At 51.5% G+C, this 21700-nt stretch overlaps 5 protein-coding genes across 5 annotated transcripts; 3 read left to right on the top strand and 2 right to left on the bottom strand.

Annotated features, from left to right (window-relative positions):
* Positions 1 to 1736: 1736 nt before the first annotated feature.
* On the top strand, positions 1737 to 2121 carry CGGC5_v013151 (uncharacterized protein; the record flags this gene model as incomplete). The annotated part of the gene is made up of 2 exons (XM_032021517.1): positions 1737 to 1935; positions 2021 to 2121. 2 exons carry the CDS (start codon positions 1737 to 1739, stop codon positions 2119 to 2121), a joined length of 300 nt encoding a protein of 99 aa, XP_031881458.1.
* A 1967-nt stretch (positions 2122 to 4088) lies between these two features.
* CGGC5_v013150 (uncharacterized protein) lies at positions 4089 to 6121 on the top strand (the record flags this gene model as incomplete). The annotated part of the gene is made up of 6 exons (XM_032021516.2): positions 4089 to 4173; positions 4394 to 4399; positions 4453 to 4571; positions 4890 to 5105; positions 5177 to 5776; positions 5837 to 6121. The coding sequence occupies 6 exons, from the start codon at positions 4089 to 4091 to the stop codon at positions 6119 to 6121; spliced, it is 1311 nt and encodes a 436-aa protein (XP_031881521.2).
* A 2867-nt stretch (positions 6122 to 8988) lies between these two features.
* On the top strand, positions 8989 to 10772 carry stcS-2 (putative sterigmatocystin biosynthesis P450 monooxygenase stcS; the record flags this gene model as incomplete). Its single annotated transcript, XM_032021515.1, has 4 exons — positions 8989 to 9093; positions 9154 to 9218; positions 9268 to 10020; positions 10097 to 10772. 4 exons carry the CDS (start codon positions 8989 to 8991, stop codon positions 10770 to 10772), a joined length of 1599 nt encoding a protein of 532 aa, XP_031881459.1.
* A 1314-nt stretch (positions 10773 to 12086) lies between these two features.
* ANK1-4 (Ankyrin-1) lies at positions 12087 to 15715 on the bottom strand (the record flags this gene model as incomplete). Its single annotated transcript, XM_032021514.2, has 2 exons — positions 12087 to 14632; positions 14686 to 15715. 2 exons carry the CDS (start codon positions 15713 to 15715, stop codon positions 12087 to 12089), a joined length of 3576 nt encoding a protein of 1191 aa, XP_031881524.2.
* Positions 15716 to 18172: 2457 nt separating this feature from the next.
* Positions 18173 to 21583, bottom strand: GIP-0 (Copia protein; the record flags this gene model as incomplete). Its single annotated transcript, XM_066152877.1, has 1 exon — positions 18173 to 21583. One exon carries the CDS (start codon positions 21581 to 21583, stop codon positions 18173 to 18175), a length of 3411 nt encoding a protein of 1136 aa, XP_066007616.1.
* Between the last annotated feature and the right edge of the window lie 117 nt (positions 21584 to 21700).

Here is a 21700-nt window from a genome sequence, read left to right as displayed (position 1 = left end):
ACGAAATGGATCGCCTTGAAACCTCATGTTCAAAGGGGTTCTCTTAAACGACCAGATTTATCCAGACATTGTTCCTGTTCTAAAGCCAAAGACAAATACGTTTGGATGGACTCAGACGATGCTTCAGAGGTCATGTACCTACACAATTCATCGCGAAGCTACAGTGAATACACTTTGTGCATAGTCTAGAAACAGCTGGATTAGTGTCAGAGGCTATATGATGAGTTCAGTTATCATCGCTTGGTCCATCTTTGCTCAGTCTTCGCATGCGTCGTAAGGGCCGCGAATCATCACAAGCTCCTTCCAAGATCACATTCACGAATATCTTCAGACACTTCCGGGCCAAGGTCACCAATCTGCTGCAGATGCCACTCATAATGCCACCACCTAGACGAACCGCTCCGGAGGCTCCACGACCTCGGAGTCAGCCAGCGTCTTCAGCCCGGCCGTCGTCCATTTCTTCTGATGTGTTTCAATCATGGTCGAGTTCGTCGGGTTGTCTTTCTCTTACGGTGACGGCTGGCAACTCCCAGGACGGCTCTCGGGCTCAGAGCAAGCCAGCCATCATCAGAGTAAGCAACTACGAAATGCTCCTTTCCGATGGCTCGATTGAAGTTCTTCGGAACGCAGATGGTCAGGTTGTCATCACCTCCAGCTCCCCAGCCGGCAACGACACTGGCCCTGTTGTTCAAAACCCAGAAGTACAACCCCCCAGCCCGAGATCAGATTCAGACGGCTCGCAAGTGAGCCTGACTGAGATAATAGACACTGGAGCCATCAGACCTCTCGCCTACTATGCATACCCATCCACGCCTCCCGGCGCTCCCATGCGCCCTCAGCGCTCCCCGCGACGCACGCGACGTGTAGCTGTCAGGGCGCATTTGAGAAGAGAGACTTCCTCTGAACCGAGTTCGCCATCTCCTCTACCCAGAGCACCGGCTCCTCCTCCTTACTCTCCTGGTGGGTATTGGACGTCGACAACAGAAGAAATATCAATCATGGAGGAAATCGTCGATGAAAACGGCATTCTGATGATCTAGCCCAATATTTGGCTCTTTATGGGAACCCGGTGAGTGGTGAGAGGCAGCAAATTGCCATGTTGTACACATGGAACTTTTTCGGCGTTTAGTGTTATTTTAGAATAGAGGCAAAGGAAATCGACAAAATACCTTTGATAAGGGCATCTCTGTCTGCCTCGACTTTGCTCATGATTGCCTCATCAACAAGCTCCCTTGTGCTACCCCTAGTCTGGCTTAGGGACAAAAGCTCCGAGACACAGGCACGTGTCCAACGGTGGCTTGAAAGCTCCAATGATCAATGTCTCAATCGGGATAGATCCTCCCTCCCGACCCCAAGCCCAACATCCTCCCGCCTAAACGATCCAATCCAGGCCCTCCAAATCTCTTTTGCACCTCTGCGGGCGCGTGGCTGGAACCACGCTTGTGTGGCTAGTGACGTCACGATGAAGACGTCACGGGCGGTCCAAGCCGTACAGCTCTCACAGCTAACAGCCGCTTGGGTTAGCCAGGTCTCAGGCAATCGCGTCACCTGCCTTTTGGCCCGCGTGCACATAAAACCAAAAGGAAGACCGAGGGTTTCTCAAGCTGAAGCAACCTCAAAAGCTCTCGAAATCACAATTCCCCGGTCGTATTTTGTGGTGTCAATCTCTCGAAAAGCAACAACCAAAAAACAAACACCAGCAGTCTAGTCCGCTACGCCCCTGTAAGCACGCTAAAATGTCGTTCACCAAAGCCTTCGAAGACCTCTTCAAGAGCTTCTACGAGCTCATTGCCTCCATCTTCTCGACATTCTACCACATTCTCCAAGCCTTCCTCAACGCCATCATCAACTTCTTCACCGGCATCGTTAACTTGACCGCCGACGTCTTCTCCGGAGTGGTGGATGTGGTCGGCGGAGTGGGCAAGTTCGTCTTGGGTAAGTTCCCCGCTGATCGCCGGGGCGCCGTTAGCGACGTAGCGCCTCTACATACGCCTGGAGCTAACCACAATCATGTCTGCAGGCAACATTGTCATCATCGGCATCATCGTGGGCGGCGGCTACGCTTACACTAGATACACGACACACGGAAGACAGGTTGCGGCTGGAAAGAAGACGGCTTAAACATTTGCATCATCAGACGAACGTGTTTGGTGGTAGGGAGGGTACCAAGCTTTGGAGGGGTGCTGGGAATGACGCGCATGGGATTGACTGGCTGAACGCAGGGGACTGCGATTTGACTTTTCAGGGACGATAGCACAATCGCGTTATGGGCTGAAACGAAACAGTTCAATAGCATAATACCAGACCATTTCTATTTCAGCCAAAGACGCAAAGACACAAAGATATCACAACGCAACTGTTCTCGGTTCAACACACGCTCGGTATTTCGCCGTCTTTCGGCGACGGACTCGGCTCCGCCGAACGGATGGTCTGGCGGATCTTGACCCCGCTGAGCCCCAGGAGCGCTCACGAACCCCGGCACGTCTAGGGCTTCAGCATCATGGCAAGATGGCCGAGCGGTCTAAGGCGCCAGCTTCAGGTTTAGATCTGTCCTGCTGGTGTGGAAACACGCGCGAGTTCGAATCTCGTTCTTGTCATAAAATCCTTTTGTCCCGGCGAAAGATGTCCTTTTTGGTGATCACTTATTAAATACAGGGTCAGTCGCTAACGCAGGTCCCTTGGCCAAGTGGGAACATGACACGATAAGTAGTATTTCACATCAACTATTCTGCCCACGCCAATTCATCCCCTATCGCTATCCAGCAGCGAGTAATGTGCTCTGGGCAGGCGGTGGAAGATGCCGGCTCGGCAGGCCTCAATCGCAGACTTGCGTGCCGTATTCAGCAGATGTAAGCGACAGTCACCCAGGCGCGAAACAGGAGCGCGTCTAGGCTTATCTTATTCTTCCATGAGCAATAGGAGGCATTCTAAATAAAACCCCAGTACCTGCACTTAACGTGGAGTGCTGGGTTTTAGCTGGCTGTACGCACGCGACGCCTGACTCGGGCGCCAAGAATAGCGCCCATCGCGTGCTGAAGATTCCTGATTAAGCCTATGAGGGAAACACTTTCGGCTGTACGAATGCTTCGGCTTGCCTGTAACCCCACACGACTCGCGACATGACCCTGCCTAGCGCTCTGCGTTCAAATCCTTGATCAGCACATTGTCCAAGACCTTAGGCTTGGTTTTATATCTAATCTTAAACGTCCCATCGGGTCAAAATGCGGTGGGATATCAATGAGCTTTTAGGATTCAGGAATCATGCGGTAAGCTCAGAGCCAGCAAACCAGTTGATCAGTGCTTCAAGATGTGCACCGCCAATGTGGTTGTTTAATGATGGAATACGAGCACAACATGAGTGCAGAATACTGAGCTGCAAAACGATTTGAAGTACATTCAAGAATCCGGTATAGAATCGTGATACGCCCCTCGTTGGTCTCATTCGTGCGGGACAGTATCTTAGCCGCTGACAGCCCTATCCCACGATCTGGACAGGAATTCCTTCGAGAAGGATGCCCTGCATTCCACGCTCCGCTAGCTCCCCGCGCGCCCTATGGCGGACAGGGAATCACAACACGTCAGTCTGTCACATGGCGGTGGTCCCTTTGGACAGTCCCGGGAGGAATATGGGCCCAGAGTGGGCTGTGCTCTATTTTAGAGTTGTACGTGAACGAGAACGAGGCCACTTCACTCGCTAAGACAAAAGCAAGGACGCATCGACGGCACCACTTTCTCTTGGCTGATCGGTTGCGGACGAGTCGTGATTACACCTGCCTCATCCATTGGATGGCAGACACCCATGCGATGATTTAGTGCTGTCAGCTGAATATGAGGCTTCTCCTCCATCAAGGTAAGATGACCAGGGCGTATCTCCTCTACTCGCTTGAGTCCTGAGTATACTGAGTAGCTTAGTGCCTTGGCGAGCTGTATTCAGTTCGCTGGGCCTGAATTTACTTCTGCTTCATGAAGATCTTTAAGATGGGGAGACAGGTCAGCGGCAGATGTCTCTGGCCGAGCTTGTATCGTTTCAATTCCTCGGGATATTTCAAGCTCATGATAAACACTGCTTTGGCCATCTTGTGGTCACCATGACAGCCACTATCACTGGATCACCCTTGAAGACAATGGTTGCCTCTCTTCCTCTCAAGGAGGTGCCTAGCTGCAAGGTCACGAGTCGGTAATCAAATGCCCTGTTTAGGGAGTCTATATTGGAGCGAGTAAAGCAACTATCCTAGCTTGAGCTGGTAAGGAGAACGGCGAATTCGGGCAATCGCCGGGCGGACAGTCACTCCGATGATAGGCTCGCCTGTCGCACATCCGCGGCAGTTGACCAATGGGAACCCAAGCGCCCCTTTTGAGCGCCACAACTATTCATTGGAACCTTGAACATGAGCGAACTGTGGGTAGCAGCCCAGCCTCGTATGGGGTAGAGATTGGCTTATCCAACTACAGATGACCCTATCCCTGCGAGCCGTTCATCTGTTCTCCACGGCCTCCTAGTGAATGGACCAACGGGGGACCGCAGCATGAACCACGCGGTCGAATGTATTTATCAGAGACTGCCTTGGCATGTAGGTAATTTATTTTATTTCAACTAAGGAAGGTGGAAGTCGAATCACTTGATATCAGTCCTGTAAGTCGTGATCGCAACGACATATAAGATCTGTTGGAAGAGAACATCACCAAAGCTTGTACCGAAGTTGCATATCACCACACTCACTTGTCCCAGCCAGCCATTCTCTTCGAGATAGCCTGTTTGTGTTTCGTTTCGTCAGTCTTTTCAGCTTTATACCATGGTTTCCGCGATCTCCCTCACACGTTTGCTCTCCGGGTTAGCCCTCCTACCGGCCGTCGCTTTCTCCACACCACTCACTCTATCAAACCTCAAGAGACAAGACGACCCTATTCCAAACAGATTCGTCACCGACACGACAGACGCCTTTTCATCCGGCGACTATGGCGACATCACCTTGACGAACTCTACATGCGAACTCGTCACGATTGAAGGTCCTTTTGGGAGCATCCAGTCGTATCAGACAGGGTTTGAGGGTGCTCGGGTCATGAACTTGACTTCCGCTGGCGGAAACCGCACTTTACTTCACAACGTAAGTCCGCTCACCAATGACTGTAAAAGATTCAGCCTAGAAAGTGAAGAAAACTGACTGAGTTGTTTTAGTCTGGCACTGACACCAGCGATCACTGGAGGGCCTTCCGCGGCAAGGATGCTGTCGTCTTCGGGAACAATGAACGCGTCACAGAGTTCGCCTTCCAAGATAGAGGTGAAGGCCTCTATGCCGGCTTCAAGATCGTTACGGACACTGGCAGGACCCAGTACGACACGAACTACGCAGCCTCTGACCCGAGCATGTACCCGCCGTGGCTGAATGTCCCCGTCGGCTCCGGGATCCTCGCCCGCATCCGCGTCTACTACTGTGAGAACGGTATGGTGGGCCGCTTGGGCGTCGATTTCATCAACGATATCGAATCCGTTTCCATCAGCAAGATCGAGTTCAACGGGTTCACGAATAATATTATGCCGGCCGGTAAAGGAGAGACCATTTCCGTCGGCTCTCAGATCCTCGATGCCCGCAACTCGAGCACTGAGCAGTGGACTACCCTCATGACAACCGATGCTGTCACCAAGTCTCACTCGATCAACGTCGGCAAGACATGGTACGTAGGCGGCAAGGTTGGCCTTGAGGCCAAGGCAGGAATTCCTTTCATCGGAAAGTCCAAGGTTTCGACCGAGTTCAACTGGCAAGTTGGTGGTACCAGCGTAAGTTCACTCCTTCTCAAACTTGGCAGCCAAATCATCTAACGAGCTGTCGCGTTATAGAACGAAGAAGATCTGGAATCCGAAACCATTACCAAGTCATCTACTGTCCATCTAAAGTGCCCCGGTGGCAAATACTGCGTCGGCACGTCCTTTTATACCAACTTCAAGATGAACGTTGACGTCGTGGCGACGTTTCGGGCGAAGACGAAAGCCGGGGCGGAATACTTCTGGAAGCAGAAGGGTTCCTACAATGGCGCGGACTCTCTTGCACTGCAACTGACAGTCGACGAGACAGAGGAGCCCCCTGCTCCTGTCCGTCGCTCTGCGGTGGCGAGGAAGTCCTAAGCCACTTGTCGTCTATCAGCATCTGTCACCTGTACTTTGAGCCACTTGTTTCACTCTGCATTTCCAGCGTATAAGGCATTGGATACCCTCACGACAGTACTATTTCTATTTTGGACTTTGATCGGCCATTTGAGTCCTTGGCCAAAAGTAAACAGAAGGCTCTTTCTTTCTGTATCTGGTTATATCAAACATGTGCATATACAGACACAAAACCCATAAACCCAGTCGTAAGTAACCGAGACTGAGTTTCTTCTAGTCTTTGCAGCTTGTCTGAGTCCCTGCTTCGCCAACTACAAGGTCGTGAAAGCAGACGAATAATCTCACTGGACGCTGCAAATAGTGCCTTGATGCGCAGATGGGCACAGGTCCGTTTGGGCAGCAAAATCTGTGATCAATTTGAGTACACTGGTTGTGGTATTAAAGACTTCGGCTGATTGAAGTTGAGCATAGCAGATTCTGGCCGGCGGGCAGACTCGCGACAACGGTTTCCAGCTTTCACCACCGGAGATACACAACTCCGTCTCCCTGTTCTTACGACTTGGCAGTCCCGCATCGCTGAACGCAAATGCAAATCTCGTAAAAACTCCACAGCGGCGCGCCGAGTCGCCGACTTTTGTCAGCCGGAGTCTGTAGTCCGACCGACTTTCTGCATTTACGATCGGTGATCGGCACTCGCCAGCTGGACTGCATGCCGCATTCTCAGCCTTCAACAGGCCGGCTGCATATTGCATCCATTATTACGGGCTAAAATTTAAGAAGATGCAGCATCCCACCGGCACGGAGCCAATCAGTTTGTCAACGGCCACCCAAACCGTCCAGGCCGCCGTCTTGGGTCACCTCCGTCCCGTTTCCACTTGGCCGCCAAGGGCCAGCCCGGAATCTGGTATCCACTGCAAACGCACAATGGGTACTGTTCCAGAAATTTGTGGCGTCTTTCAACAGTTTAATCCGATATGGTGTAGTGGCCAACATGATGCCCTCTCATTAACTTGCGAGGTTAGGCATAGCCCCGAGTTCGATTCTCGGTTTCGGAACACTCGACTATTCTGTTTCCCTTTTGACATTTGGCTTTTGCTCTCGTACAGCAGATTACTGCCTGGGGATACGCTTAAGTAGTTGCTACGTACTCTGAAGGCTACAGAGGTTTCCCTACAGTGGTTAATAATGCGGGCCTATAGGTGGTAATATTCTATGCGGAAGCAAAAATGAGAAGTTGGGAGGAGAAAAGGACTCGTGGTGCCCTCCGTTTTGCTATTTTCTTTCTTCGCCGTCAATGTGTCTGTCGCTCCTTCTTCACCTACATTGATTAGCCGCTTACAAAGCGCCACAGAAATAAACCAAGTCGCACGATTTCTCCCGTGAATTTGCTACATATTCTGCGTGTTGGAGGCGTCGCCACACAGTAATAAGCTTAAGCCGATCGGTACCGACGTTGGAGCTGCCAATCCTGCCGCCAAGCTGTCGATTGTGGTCAGAAAAGCTTGGTTCGTACTGAAGAAACAGGGGTTCATCTGATGGTGGACTGCACTCCGATCCTTCTGTCTTCACCACTTATCCGAATAGGTATGTTTGGCCGACGGATGTCGCCAGAGTTTGAGGGTTTCCAATATTCGGTCGAACGATCGCCGACAATCCCCGCGACTTGTTCGTATTCTTCTCTGTCCACTGTTGCCAGGCGCTGCTGGTAGAAGAAGTCTCTACCGCCGAGGTCCCATCATTTGGGCCTCCCACGAACCTGTTAACTGCAACGCTACGTACGTACTGCATTGCAGCTGGTCTGATAGGTGGACCGTGAAGTGGAATTGGGATCGCCAAATGCCCGACTTCGAGGACACGATCCACCCCCGTCTGACCGTGTAGTGGGCAGACAAGCTCCGGCTTCGCATCTTCAGGACGGAGGATTCCGTCAAGCACCACCGCACCATGCGAAAAGCAAGAGTTCCACGGACATTTTTCACTTGTTGAAACATGTGCGTTCTACAGCGCGCTTCTTGAATAAATCATCGCAACCCCTCACGAGCTTCCGGATGATGATGCCGTCTTCTCGCACTCGCCCCTCGGTCACAGGCCGACCAGCATCCACCCACATTCCGTCCTAACTCCCCGCACCCCAAACGCCATGGTCAGCACCAAAAAAGTGCGAACAACGAGGTAGCAAGAAAACTCTTCAGAACCGGGACATCCCACTTTGGCGGGGAACTTCAAGTACCGGTGGGCGGACCGGACCGTTAAAGACGTCTTCAAGAGGCGCATTGTCGCCGGCGGCGCTGCACTACGCCGCGTCCGGAGGGGCTGGCGCGCTTCTGACCACCCCTTTCATCAGGATGAATCCGGGAACTGGCACATGCCGTTACTCATCTCCCACGCCCCCCCTGGATGTCTCCGTCCAATCCGAGGTCGCTGATCTCAAGAATCATCTTATCTGATCATCTAATCCCATCTAATCTGATCCCTCGAGACCCCACCGTTCTGTTCATAGCGTCTTACACACGCCCCAAGATCCCAGCTAGCATGACGCTCGCCGGAGGGACTTTGATCGCATCCATGTCCCGCTTGTCACTCACACGGCTTAAACCGCGTTCTTCATTGGAAAAACTTTACATACCACCCTGTCTGGCTGGAGGGCTAAAAAATTGAGAGGTATTTTTTTTTCACGCCCACGTTTCACGCCGATTGCGACATTACGTAGCTTTTGGTTTTGGGAAGGTGTGTAGATCGATCAAGTGCCTCTGCTTACCCTAATACCCCGCCATGCTTTTCTAGCACCATGTCGTTTTCTTCTGCTCGAGGGCGGAAATTTTCCATTTTCTGCTCCTTTCCTTTGTCGTAGCTCAGTACGATCGGACTGCGTAGGCAACTGATTCACCATGTTTGGCGTGTCGAACTGGCTCATCGCGGCCACTGTGGCTCTGGCCACGGCCGTCTACTGGATCTTCAAGGCTTGCTACATGCGCCTTAGGTTCCGAGGTCTCGTAAGTCATTGGCTCCAGTGGTTTGGCATCGTCAAGCTCTAACTTGCGTTCTCCCCAAAGCCTCAACCGCCGAAGCACTCATGGATCTGGGCGCATACCCCCATCTGGGAGGAGGTAGCTGGAAAGTGAGTACTCTCAACTCTGTCGCGCATGGCAATTGCTAAGAAACATCAGGCTGCCTCTGTTCACACATCCTCAACATGTCTACACCTACATGGCGCAAAAGTACAACCTGGGTGGCATCTTCTACATCGATATGTGGCCCTTCTTTGACTCGCAGGTCGTCATCACCGATCCCGATGCCGCTCAGCTCGTCCTGACGACGACTCCGTACCCCAAGCACCCGTCTATTGAGAAGTTTCTTCGCCCCTTCACCGGCGTCGACAGTATCGCCGCCTCCAACGGCGAGAGGTGGAAGTACAACCACCGCATGGTCGGCTCCGGCTTTACCCCGACCTACGTGAAGCCGATGGCCGGCATGATCGCCGAGCAGGTCCTGATCTTCCACGAGCGCCTCCGCGCATTCGCCGAGAAGGACGAGTCTTTCAACATGGAAGAGGAAGCCGCCAAGACCATTTTCGACGTCATTGGAAAGGTCGTTTTCGGTTTCTCCTTGGAGGCCCAACGAACCGGATCTCCACTTCTGGAGGATCTCAGAGCATCCATCAACCCCGCGACGACCTTCATCAGCACGAAGAACCCGTGGAAGAAGCGCAAGGCCGAGCAGGGTCTGCAAAAGCTCAAGGATCGCGTCAGGAAGGTTCTTGCCGATGAGATGCACGAGCGCCTCAGAATCTTGCAAGATGAAAAGGAACTGCCCAGCAGACGACAGGTCAAGTCCGTCCTGGACCGCATCGTGCTCGACAGAATTCAGAGCGGCCCCGGTGCCACTCTCGACGACCCCTTCATTGACACCGCTGTTACCAAGTAGGTTTCCCCTCATTCGTATTCATAATCACATGCGATTGTCAGTACAGTAGAGATTGTTACTAACGCCACGCAGCCTCAAGGCCCTCCTCCTCGGCGGCCACGGTACCACAACCGACACTTTCACCTGGGTCACCATGTTCCTCTCCATCTACCCCGACGTCGTCGAGCGCCTTCGCAATGAGCACAACGAGCACTTCGATCCCGACTTGGACAAGACCGTCGAGATGCTCGTCGCCAACCCGACCAAGACCAACGATATGGAGTTTACCAACGCTGTCATCAAGGAAACCCTCCGTTTCTTCCCTATCGGCTTCACTATTCGCCAAGCACCCAAGGGCGTCACCCACCTCGACTGGAACGGCCGCCGCTGGCCCGTCAAGAATCTCATGGTCATCCCCTGCGCTCACTCTACCCACATGGACCCCAAGGTGTGGGGCGAGGACTCCAAGAGCTTTAACCCCGACCGATTCCTCGGCGAAGACGCGAAGGACATGCACCGCTTTGCTTGGAGACCTTTCGAGCGTGGGCCCCGTGCGTGTATTGCACAGGATTTGGCGATGGACGAACTACGCATTATGCTACTTCTGACGGTCCGTTGGTTCGACTTCGAAACTTTGGTGAACGGCACTTCCGAGAGAGTTATGTACATGGATCTGGACAAGAAAGTTGGTGATTTGGCCTTCCAGATGGTTGGAATGGAGGCCAGACCAAGGCATGACATGAAGATGAAGGTCAAGTTGAGGGAGTAAGAGGACTGAAAACAGTAAGGAGAAGTCTCAAACCTGTCAGGTTCGAAGCCTATAGATTGGAATCAGAGGACGCGTCTACCAAGGGCCCGCATTGATGTACGTGATGACGAAGCTGTAAAACTGATGCCTAATGAGGAAGCTTTGAAACTTGCTTAAACATATCCAAATGTTTCCGGTTCTTATGGCTGGTTATTCTTGGGTCTAAGAAGATGTCTGGATCAGTAACAAAGGTCCCGATCTGCGGTATTAGTACATGGTCGTGATTCACTGTCTAAAGGTCACACTCTAAAGACGGCGTATCTAGATCCTCTGATGAGGATAATAGAGGACGAAAGCTAAACATCGTGCCAGTGTGATAAGCCCGCAGGATAATTGATTCGCGGCCGAATTCAACCGTTGTTCTATTGATCGACGCAGACTCAAATCCTGCTGGAACCTGGCCGGTTTTGATGAAGAGCGAGCAGAGCTCCGAGGAGAGCGATTCGTCTTCCACTCTGGAAAATTTTGAATGTTGAACGGACCCAGTAAGCAGCACGGGCCAGTTACAGATGAGTTCATACAATGTCAGTGTGCTTTTGAAGGCGATTTTCGAGTTAGTTTCGACCGCCTTTATACAAGAACAGCTGAGGAAGGCGAGAGCAGATGCTCGTGCAGTGAAGCAAGCATACAGGTATGAGGAGATCCTAGATTAGGCTATACGACATCTAGAAGGTGTCAAGCTAGGACTACGTTGATGTTCAACGTGAATGACTTGTAAAGTGCTGCTAGGAGAGACTGGATGCAAGAGCATCTCCGAAATGGACTTCGAATGTTGCTGTAATCTGGAAATACCATCACAACCGTTCCTGCGTTGACACTTATGATGACCCTATCTCCATCACCTAGGTTTCCTCTACACATACTCAAGATGAGGGTTGTTTATGTATCTAAGAAATACAACTATGAGATGGTAGAGTCTCCTCAGCATATTTTGATCTACACTAACTTTATTATCATGACGGACCAGGCGCAAAGAGTAGATCGGAGGCAAATCATTCGCGCATGCATGGACAGAGAATTCGACCTCTTCCCCGCCGGTGAATCTTGATTTTCCAACGTGCCGAGTCCAACAAAAAGTTGTTTCCCCTACCCATTTGTTCTGATAGAACCCGCAACGAAAACAAGAATGAATTAACGACGTTTCCGTCTTATTCAGCCTCTACGTCCTCGTATTTTCATTAAACCTTGTAGGTCATCCGGAAGACTTTTTCAGATGCAGAGCCAGGCGCCCTAACATCGACAGTCCACCTTGACAACGGGCCATTTCCAATGCCGTCAGTCCCTCATTGTATGGAACATCTTCATCGACAGTCCACCTTGACGACGGGCTATTTCCAATGCCGTCAGCCCCTCATCGTTCGGAACATCACCCTTGACACCCAACCGTACGAAAAATTTGACAAGATCGGGAAACTTATACTGCACGGCAAGGTGCAAAACATTGTTTCCTGTGGGTAACCGGCCGATCCTGACATCCGCGCCGTTTTCGACAAGAAGGTACACGACTCTTTCGTGACGGCTCATCATGGCGTATACGAGCGGGGTCAATCCCTTGTCGTTGACAGCATTGCAGTCAATTTCCGGGACACTTTCGATCAGAGCTTTTATTGCCGCAAAATTCCCTTGCTTGGCCATTTCTCCGAGAGGTGTAGTTCCCACATTATCGCGGACCATGGCATTTGCTCCATGCTTGAGAAGGCATCGCACCGTTGCCTCATTAGAAGCCCAGAAGATTGGGCTTTGGTAGGTGTCAACCATTCTGGCGTTGACGTCTGCTCCATGGCCAATCAAGTATTCGATGATTCTGTTACTGCCCATCTCGCAGAACTTCTTCATAACGTTAAGAACCTCATTTTGATCCAACTCACTTGATGCCCCATGATAGGCCTCCAGAAGCTTCAAAACCTCCTTTTGACCATTCATCAATGCTCTCGAATAGCCTATTTCATCGTGTCCGTCCGCTTCTAAATCGCTTGCTCCGTTTTCAAGAAGCAACTTGGCTATGCCGATACGGCCCTCCTGACAAGCCCAAGATAATGGAGTCCTCCCGGCAAACCCGACCAAGTCCTTGATATGACCAAGGCCGTCTGTAATGTCGACACCGTCATTATTTGTAGTTATAGTGCCGAGAAGGGCAGCAACTGAAGATTTATTGCCATTCGCTAAAGCCGCAAAGAGTGGATATCGGAATCGTTCTTTCTCCCCGAATACGTCTGTCTGAGGATTATCTTTCAGCCATCGACGAATCAGGTTTGGAAAGCCTTTGTCTGCAAGGACATAGAGGAAGTTAGCATTCGTTCTAAAACGTCGGGTATCGTGTTTCTGATAGTGATTCAAGATGGCAATCCACGGCTGGATGGGAAATCCGGAGAGAAATTCTTGCTGCGAGATTGCTTCCTCAGCAACGTCAGCATGGTATAGCACATGCTGGCTTGCGTAATCTAAGAAAGGATATAGTTCTCGCGCGTTGTCTTTCGATATAACATTGGGATTATCCAGCAATTGGCTTGCGAGTGTCTGTACCGGATGATAACCCAGATAGCAGGAGCAGCATTCTTTCAACCTTTCATGAGCTTGAATCTGCCAGTCGTATCCAAGTTCAGGCCACAATTCTCTTAGGCCACCAGATTTAAGCAGAAAATCTCGCACAGACTCGTGAATGAATTGAACCCTGGGCTCTTTGGTCTTGGCCACCTCTGCAAGCCCTTTAGAAGATCCGATCACAAATCTGTCTGCCGTTTGACTGGAGCCACCCGCCCCTATCAGGTTTGGAGGCTCGTCATCGGCCTGGCCTTTCATCAAGAGCCCGGACCACAGCGCGTGGCTGAATTCTAATGGATTCAATGGTCTCTTAGCGCAGAGTATCCAAAGGATACACAACAGAAGACTTTCTTTGTTGTGTTCATCGCGGCGCAGCATGTCCTTGAACAGATCATGTAGGTCTTCCGGAGTTTCTCTCAGCCGCTTTCTCAAATCCATTCCGCCCCGAGCATATTGGTCATTGAGGATGTCGACGACGAGCGAGACCCAAAGGAAAACGCCTGAGGCCTTCTGGAGGATGTCTGGCTGTAGCTGCGAACGGAGAGCAGAGTCTATTCTGAGACGACTGTCTACAAACGCGGCCAAATCCTCAGCATGGCCCTGTTGATGTTCGAGTACGAGATTTATGCTCTCCGGTACGAAGATGTACGGGTAGTGTCTGCTTGAAAAGCAAATCCTGAAATTGACATTTTTCTCCGTTGTTTTCGATGCAAGGTCCTCAAAGAACCGGACCATGTCCATAACCTGTTGTTCGTCGCATTCGTCAAGTGCGTCAATGAAACAAGTGAAAGGTTGCTGCCCAAGCGCCAGCACAGCACCCCAGAAAAGTTCTTTGAGATGGTCCAATTCAAGACATTCATTCAGATCCTGGTACTCGAAGTCGGGATTGTCCACAATCCATTGAACTTCTGGAACACCTTGGAGTAGTTGGAAAAGTAGTGAGCGGTACATCCCTGGAACAGATCTTTCGATATAATCTCCTCTGGCGTTGAAGAAGAAAGCTGCAGCCATGCCATGCCTACGACGGGCTCTGCGCATGTTTCCGTACACAAATTTCATGATCGTTGATTTGCCGGCGCCGGGCTTGCCGCGAATCCAGAGAAAGCCATGATGATGCATAAGTCGCTCGGGATTCAACCATGTTTCATAGTCGGCGTGCGTCAAAAGCCATCGGCACGTCTTTGCGTGGGCAGTTTTGATGGAAGACTGGCGAGAGTCTTTCTGTTCGAAGTTGAGTAACTCGAGTAATTGTTGGCAACGATCTTCCGGCGGCGCTGATTCTTCGCATTGTTTTAGCATGCGGGAAAAAAACCGTTCATTGGGTTGTTCTTACCAGGACAAGAAGGGAAGGCCGGCCTTTCACGACTTTTACTTGTGGGCAGTACCGCAAGAAGCTCGGTTGCGAACGCCGCTGCCGTGGCAGCGGCATACCTCTGCCACGACTTGTTTTTGTGCGAATCAGAATAATCGCAGATTCCCCTGATTGGCAAGCAGGACATGATATCCATCAAGCCGGCAGCTTCCATTTCGAAACAGATAACATCTAGCTCTTGGCCGATGATATCGCGTTGAAGAGCGCTCCTCATAACTTGATTCCCGGAAGCAATAGCGCCGTAATGGATGGCTGGCTCATTTCGTTGTCTTCGCGGTACAAGCTTTGTGCGATCGCATTGATTGCAGTCCAAGTCCGAACGCTTATGATCGTACGTTGGAGGGAATAGATCATCTGAAAGATCGGGGCGATGATACCCAGAGTGTCCAGGCAATTTATGCGCCACAATCGACGTGATGGAGGTACCGTCACGCTCCTGTTTTGCGCGTAATGCGGACACGGCCGTACAAAGGAGCTGGCGTGGAATCCTGGCAATGGCCGTGCGCTGAAGTTGTCCTTTCTCGACTATCTTCCCCATGTCATATTGCATCACCCTTGTCCCGACAACAACATCGCCGAGACGCAAATCCGCCTTGCTGGGCACGCCACCGCCGATACCGACCATCAGACCAGCACGAATAGACGGAAAGGACCGCTTGAGGTTCGATATCACGGTCGCGGCATTTATTGTTCCATAACAACCCGTCGGGAGACATGAAATGACGACGTCATGCTCGTGGATGCGTCCGAGGGTGTATGTATTATCATCGTCAACGTGTGTGGGGAGAGTATCGTGAATCTCATCCAGCATGGCCTGTGCAGCTGTCATCTCGATGTGAAGCGCACAGATCCAGGCAACGGTGTACTTCTCGTGGGGTCTGAGAGACACATTGCGTGGTGGTTCGTGACCGATGTCAGGGGCAAGTTGAAATGTCTTTTGCCGCTTGGGGTCGCGAGAGAAATCCTCGGGAGGGGATCGCCTGCAAGTCATACCGGAGATCGCTTAGGAAGGACCGGCAATTTGACCCCGGAAAGCCAGTCGCCTTGACCAAGTTCAACAAAGCTTATAGGAGGTTCAGAGGCGTGGGTGAGTGCGAGTTCGGAAGTTCGGTGCATCGTATGTCGCGACTCGCGATGTCTGCCGCCGAGGGAAAACAATGAAGAAATGAGGAGGTAGAAGCGCAGCAGGCGACCAGAGTTGTTCCCCATCAGATCTCTTTCCAACGAGTCGGCATGATTGGTCCAGCACGGAACCACCTCGGCGGCAAGGCAGAATCAGGCTGTACTGGGGATCATTGGCTGCTAATCTCCAACTGATCCTTGGCCATACGCCGCAGGCAGGACCAATCGGGAAATCACAGGGTGTTTTTTCCACTTTCCTTTCTTGTCGTTTTTCCCAAAGCAGGCTACGGACGTGGGTCAACTTTTGCGATCAATCTAGATTTATTATACTCAACGTGGATTCAAGATCTCGTCGGCATGAAATGCGGGCTCGTGTCGCAAGCGCATTTAGGTTCTTAACTGATGAGGAACTATGGCGAATGAGATTCAGTTACCACAACTGCACCTTAGGGAGATTGAAATAAAGCAGTCAAGTTACATGCTCTGGGGATGACCACTTCAATCCCAGGAGGGATCAGGACCTCGACTAATTTTCAGCACGTGTGAGATCTTATCCCGCCTGTCTGTCACCCAATTAGATACCTCGGGCAGAAATGCCACCATTGTTGAACATCCGTTGCATTGGTATTCTGCAAACAGAAACTCGGAAAGGAAAAGGGTAACGCAATCAGATCGCGTAAGAAACCGTAAAAGAGGTTCGGGCGACACCAAAGGGAATTAGGGTATGCCAGGGCTTGCCACGTACAATGTTGCAGCATCCGTTTGCATCTTTGCAGTTGGATGGCTTGTTGCCATTTCATGTCGCACGAGACTGTCGACGAGGCGGGAGCTGCACCGACTGCTACATCATCTAAAACCTCTCAGGTGGCTTCTTTCCAAATTTTGATTGATCTGTTTCTGTGCCCAGTACTCGGGCTATTTCAATTTGGACTTGACACCGCCCCTCGGCCCTCTTTGCATCAAATCAGTGCATTGGAATGGGTAGTTGGACCATGGCGCTGAGTGCCTGTCTCGTGTCTCTTATTTACATAATACAGACAGTGCACGCAATCGGGGGCTTCATCGACACCTGCCCTGAGATTCGTTTCTGGGACCCGGATTCTCTCCGGGGAAACAAATACAAAACCTCGCCATACCTGGTCGCGAGGTGCACAAGCAGTGACGGCGATGACTATTGCACATGGCTGCCGTTGACAATGTGCTATTCCAACATTGATGGCCAACTTGTGGCTCGAAGTCAGTAAGTTCCAGCCGTTTCATCCATCTGCCGAATCCGTTGGTCGCAAGGCCGTCTCTCCACAGGAAAATATTACATACCAAAAGGGTGTCCCAACTCAAGCTCAAGCTAACGGTCTCGTGTCTCAAGTGGTGCCTTCCACAAAAGCTGCCAGAGATGCGAGTATAATGACTTGACGACGGAATTGACATGCTTGTGTCACCACGGAGAATATCCAAAGCAGTGGTCAGAGCCGACTGTAAATCTGAGTAGGTCGTTTGACGTGACCATACTTTTGACCCGAAGACTGATTGACAATCATGGGCAGATAAAACCTTGAAGAACGACGACGGGAATCTGGGCTGTCATGATATTATTGGCTTCTCATGTCACGGTCTATGGACCGATATGAAGCTTCGGCTAGACCCTCAGCTATGGAATACTTTGGAAGGTTACAGAATATCGTGGAAGGTTATGAGAACCTTGTCGGCCCTTACTCAATGGAAGCTTCTGGAAGAAGACTCACATGTATTTAAATATGAGAAGGGCACCACTCTTTCCCAGAATGGTTCTTCTTTCCTCCAGCTTGGAATGCTCGTAGTAGTAGGCTAGACCAATGGCACCGACCTTGTCCTAGACCCTTACATCTCAATAGGATGCAATGTGTTACGAGCGGGTCAGGGCAACCAACTGTGGCACAAAGCAAAAGCTTCGATAATGACAAATCCGTTGTCATTGTCCCCTGTTCTGCACTATATAGTTACGAGCCTACAGTGACCAACTGTAGCGGTCGTAACATATTCCTGGTATGGGGAGTTCATGAAGCTTCGCGAGGTCAAGCTTATGGTGTCAGATTAGAGGTAGTAAAAGAATAGTGAGGTATTGTCTTGTTCTTGTGTGTGTTCAATAATAAAAGATCTTCTACTATTTATGTCCAGAGTGAGGGCTTTTACCCTTATCCATAGAGTTTGGCATAACCATAGAAAACTCTTCTCCTCTCAAGGTCGCATAGTGGCGGACACCTTTCATAGTGACTGACACCTCTCAAGGTTATCATGGCCAATTTGACACGCCCCCTCAGGGACAACGCGCATGCCGGGGTTCCCTGACCTAAGTTTTGGCCATATTGTCTGTATCTGGAAGATCACGAGCTTCCATATCCCATACGCCGTTTTTCATAGCCTCAGCGACTTGTCTCTCGTCTTCCTCTACAAGCTTGCATTCCCTGTTGCGTTTTAGAAGCGCTCGCTGGTCGCTTAGGCGTAGTTGTTGGCAAAAAATCTTAAACTGCGGCAAAGCAAGCGCCTTCGTAAGTCCGTCCGCCATGAGTTGTGCTGACGGCGTATACGCGACAGAGACGCGATGCTCAGCGATCTCCTGCCTCAGCCAGTGGTTGTGTATGTCGACATGTCGGAGGCGCGTCTGAAGTTGCACAAGCTCCGCGTTGACAAGGCGAACAGTCTGCTGGTTATCGCATTGTATTTGTATAGTCGGCTGGGTGCGCGTGGGAGTTGCAAACTGCGCTTCTGGCATGCTTTCTGTAGGTAGTTGAACTTGTAGGGCACCTATTAGGCGGCTTGCGAAGAGTGCTTCTCGCGCTGCTTGTGATAGAGAGAGGAGTTCCGCTTCAGTTGTCGACGTTGTGACAGTTGTCTGCTTATTAGCCTTCCAGGCGACGATCCCTCCAAAGAGCTTCATAGCGAACGCCTGTGAGCTCTTGCGATCAAGCGTGTTATCCGCAAAACTAGCGTCAGAAGCTACTTCAAGCGTATCGTCGTCGCTCCCTGGCGTAGCGCCATACTCGAGGCAGAGGTAGCGCGTATTATATAAGTACCGTAGTACGCGTTCAACCGCTTTATGGTGCGTAGGGCCTGGGTTGTGATTGAATCTTGCGAGGCGGCTTGCTGCGAAGGCGATATCTGGCCGCGTCATTACTGCTGCGTAGAGAATTGTTCCAACGCGCTTCTGATAGTGATTGATTTCCCACGGCGCAGCTTCCCCATCATATGGGAAGAGCTCAGTCTTCGTCATAGGCGTATAGGCGCGCTCTTCAGGCGCTTCTGCGTTATCAGCGCGTGGCGTAATAAGCTTCCGTACCTTCTCTGCAAATACAGCTTGTGATAGCCATAGCTTTCGCGTAGAGCGGTCTCGTATAACCTCAATGCCGAGGAACCATTGGAGGTCTTTGCCTCCCTCAAGGTGGTAGCGTTTCTGAAGTGCGTTGATAGCCTCCTGTGCGTCTGCGGAGTGTTCGCGAGGAAACGCTAGCACACAGTCGTCAACGTAGAAGAAGAATGTTACTTGGCCTCGTTGCCAACAGCAGTTCTCGCCCGCTACGCGTGAGAAGCCTAGCGCTCTAAGTCCTGCTTCTAGATGGCGTTGCCATAGAATAGGAGATCGGCGAAGTCCGCAGAGTGCTTTCTGTAAGCGTAGAATGACTCCTGGGCGGCGGTAGCCTGGCGGAAGCTGCATAAAGACTGTTTCATCAAGAGTAGCGTGTACAAACGCGTTAACAGCATCATATTGTAGCAGCTCCATATCAAAGCGTGCTGCAAGTGCCATTAGAATGCGGAACGACATACCTGCGAGCGTAGCGGCGTACGTATCCCGCGCGTCTTTCGCCTGTTGGTCACCCCGGATCACAAGTCTCGCTTTGAACTTCGCTAACCGCCCGTGTTTATCGAGTTCATACGTATAGACCCAGTGGCAGCCGAGAACTTGATGACCGCGGGCCTCGCTCTTGGCTACTTCGCGCCAGGATCGCGACGTCTCATGCCCTCTCAGATGGCTCTGTTCGGCCTCAAGAAACTCCCTTGCAAAGGGGTGCGCTTTTGTAGCGTTATTTCGCGGTGCCAGCTGATCGTGAGATGTGGGTAGAGCGGGCAATGTTCTCCAAGGGTCTCCAAGCGGACTCCGCTGAGCTCCGTACGTATTCGTACTCCTTGGGTGCCTCTCGCTCTCCGGCTTTTGTTCGGCCACGGCAGACGCTCCCTGTTGAAGGTCTATCTCGTCTATAGCCGCCTTTCGGGTACAACCTACTCCTGCTGTAGTTTCGGAGGCTTCCCACCCCACGCGCGCACTCAAAGGGTGATCAGCCCAGGTGCAACAGTCCGCAGGGCCATCCATCGATCGCTTGGTCTTATCCTTATATGTCTTTTGTGCGCGCGGCTGGGCGCTGCCAGCCAAGAAGGCAGCTTTGAACGACGTGCGTGGCGCCCAGCGTAGCAGCGGAGGAATAGTTTTCGAATCTTCAGACGTTTTTGAAGGGTGGTCGCTATGTTCCCGCCCCCTCACGTCGAGCAGAGTGCTCCGTAGAGCTGTGAAGAACGCCGAAGGCGGTGGAGGTGTCTCCGGAGGGGTCATAAGTTGAAACCTCGCTTTTGTATATAGAGCATCCTCTGGAGGAGGCGTCCCACGCTCCAGGGCTGCTATATCACTCAGCTCGGCGTGCTCATAGTCTTCGACCACCTCATCTGCTTCTTCATCAGCGTCTTGCGGTATAGTGGTCCTATTTGTCTGGTCAATTAGCTGCGTTATACGCTCTTGGATCTCTTGTAAGTCCATATAGCGGAATTCTTCTGCAAGCTCCTTTAGGTTGCCATTAAAGAACTGCTTTTCGTTGAAGACTACGTCTCGCGTAGTGAATACCTCGTCTCGTAAGGGATTCCATATTCGGAAACAGTTGCTCGAGCTATAGCCCACGAGATAACCAATAAATGCTCGTGGAGCTAGTCTCTGGCGGCGGTTCTGCTTGAGTTGCGCTTGTCGAGTCATAGCAAACGCCTTGCAGCCGTATGCTCGAAGGTGTGAAAGATCTGGGCGTGCGTAGGGCGCTGCTTCTGCGGCCCAGAAGTGCTTGTGGAACACCTCGTATGGTGTTCGCCAGCCTCTCGAGGCTGTAGGGGTTCTGTTGTAGAGATATGTTGATGCTTTTGTCGCTTCCGGCCATAGGATATCTGGCAACTTAGCTCCGGACGCCATAGCTCGCGCGCGTTGCTTAATAGTAGCTGCAATTCGTTCAGCTCCGCCATTTTGGGCTTGTGTGTTTGGCGCGCAAGGCTCGAGTCTTATTCCGCGTGATTCGATCTCTGAGACTACTCGCGGATGCTTCAGGATCTCGTTGTCCGTTTCTATGACTTTCACTCGTGCTCCATACTGGGTCGATAGGAGTGTGAGGAAGTCGGTAATAACAGTAAGTAGGACATCTGTAGTCCGTCTCGTGAGGTAGAAGTCCCAGGTATAGGATGATGATCGATCCGTCACTAGAAGCGTATATCGGTAGCCTTCATAGCCCTCATCGTAGTCGTGGAAGTCTATAGCAATACGATCGGCAGGCTTCTCTCGTAGTAGGGCTTCCTTCACTGCTCTTCGCACCTGGCGGTGTAGCTTGCTTGTTCCACACGCGTCACAGTCGATCGTTGAAATAGCAGAGCCTCCTGTGAGCAGTCGTACGCCGCGCGAGGAGCCGACAAGGTGGCGTATTGCCTCTGGGCCTGGGTGGCCTAGGCGGCGGTGCCACATTGTTGTACTCCCACGGATCGGCTTTCGACGCGTTGCTGTGGTGTATTTGTGCCGTTGTTGCGGTTTTGGCGTCTCATCCACTGCTTGTGGGATTGGAGCTATTACAGCTAATGCTGC

This window comes from Colletotrichum fructicola (assembly GCF_000319635.2).
Source record: "Colletotrichum fructicola Nara gc5 chromosome Unknown KSG_Nara_v1_contig08, whole genome shotgun sequence".
NCBI lineage: Eukaryota > Fungi > Ascomycota > Sordariomycetes > Glomerellales > Glomerellaceae > Colletotrichum > Colletotrichum fructicola.
Note: the sequence above shows the minus strand (reverse complement) of the source record. Positions and strands in the feature narration are given on the sequence as shown.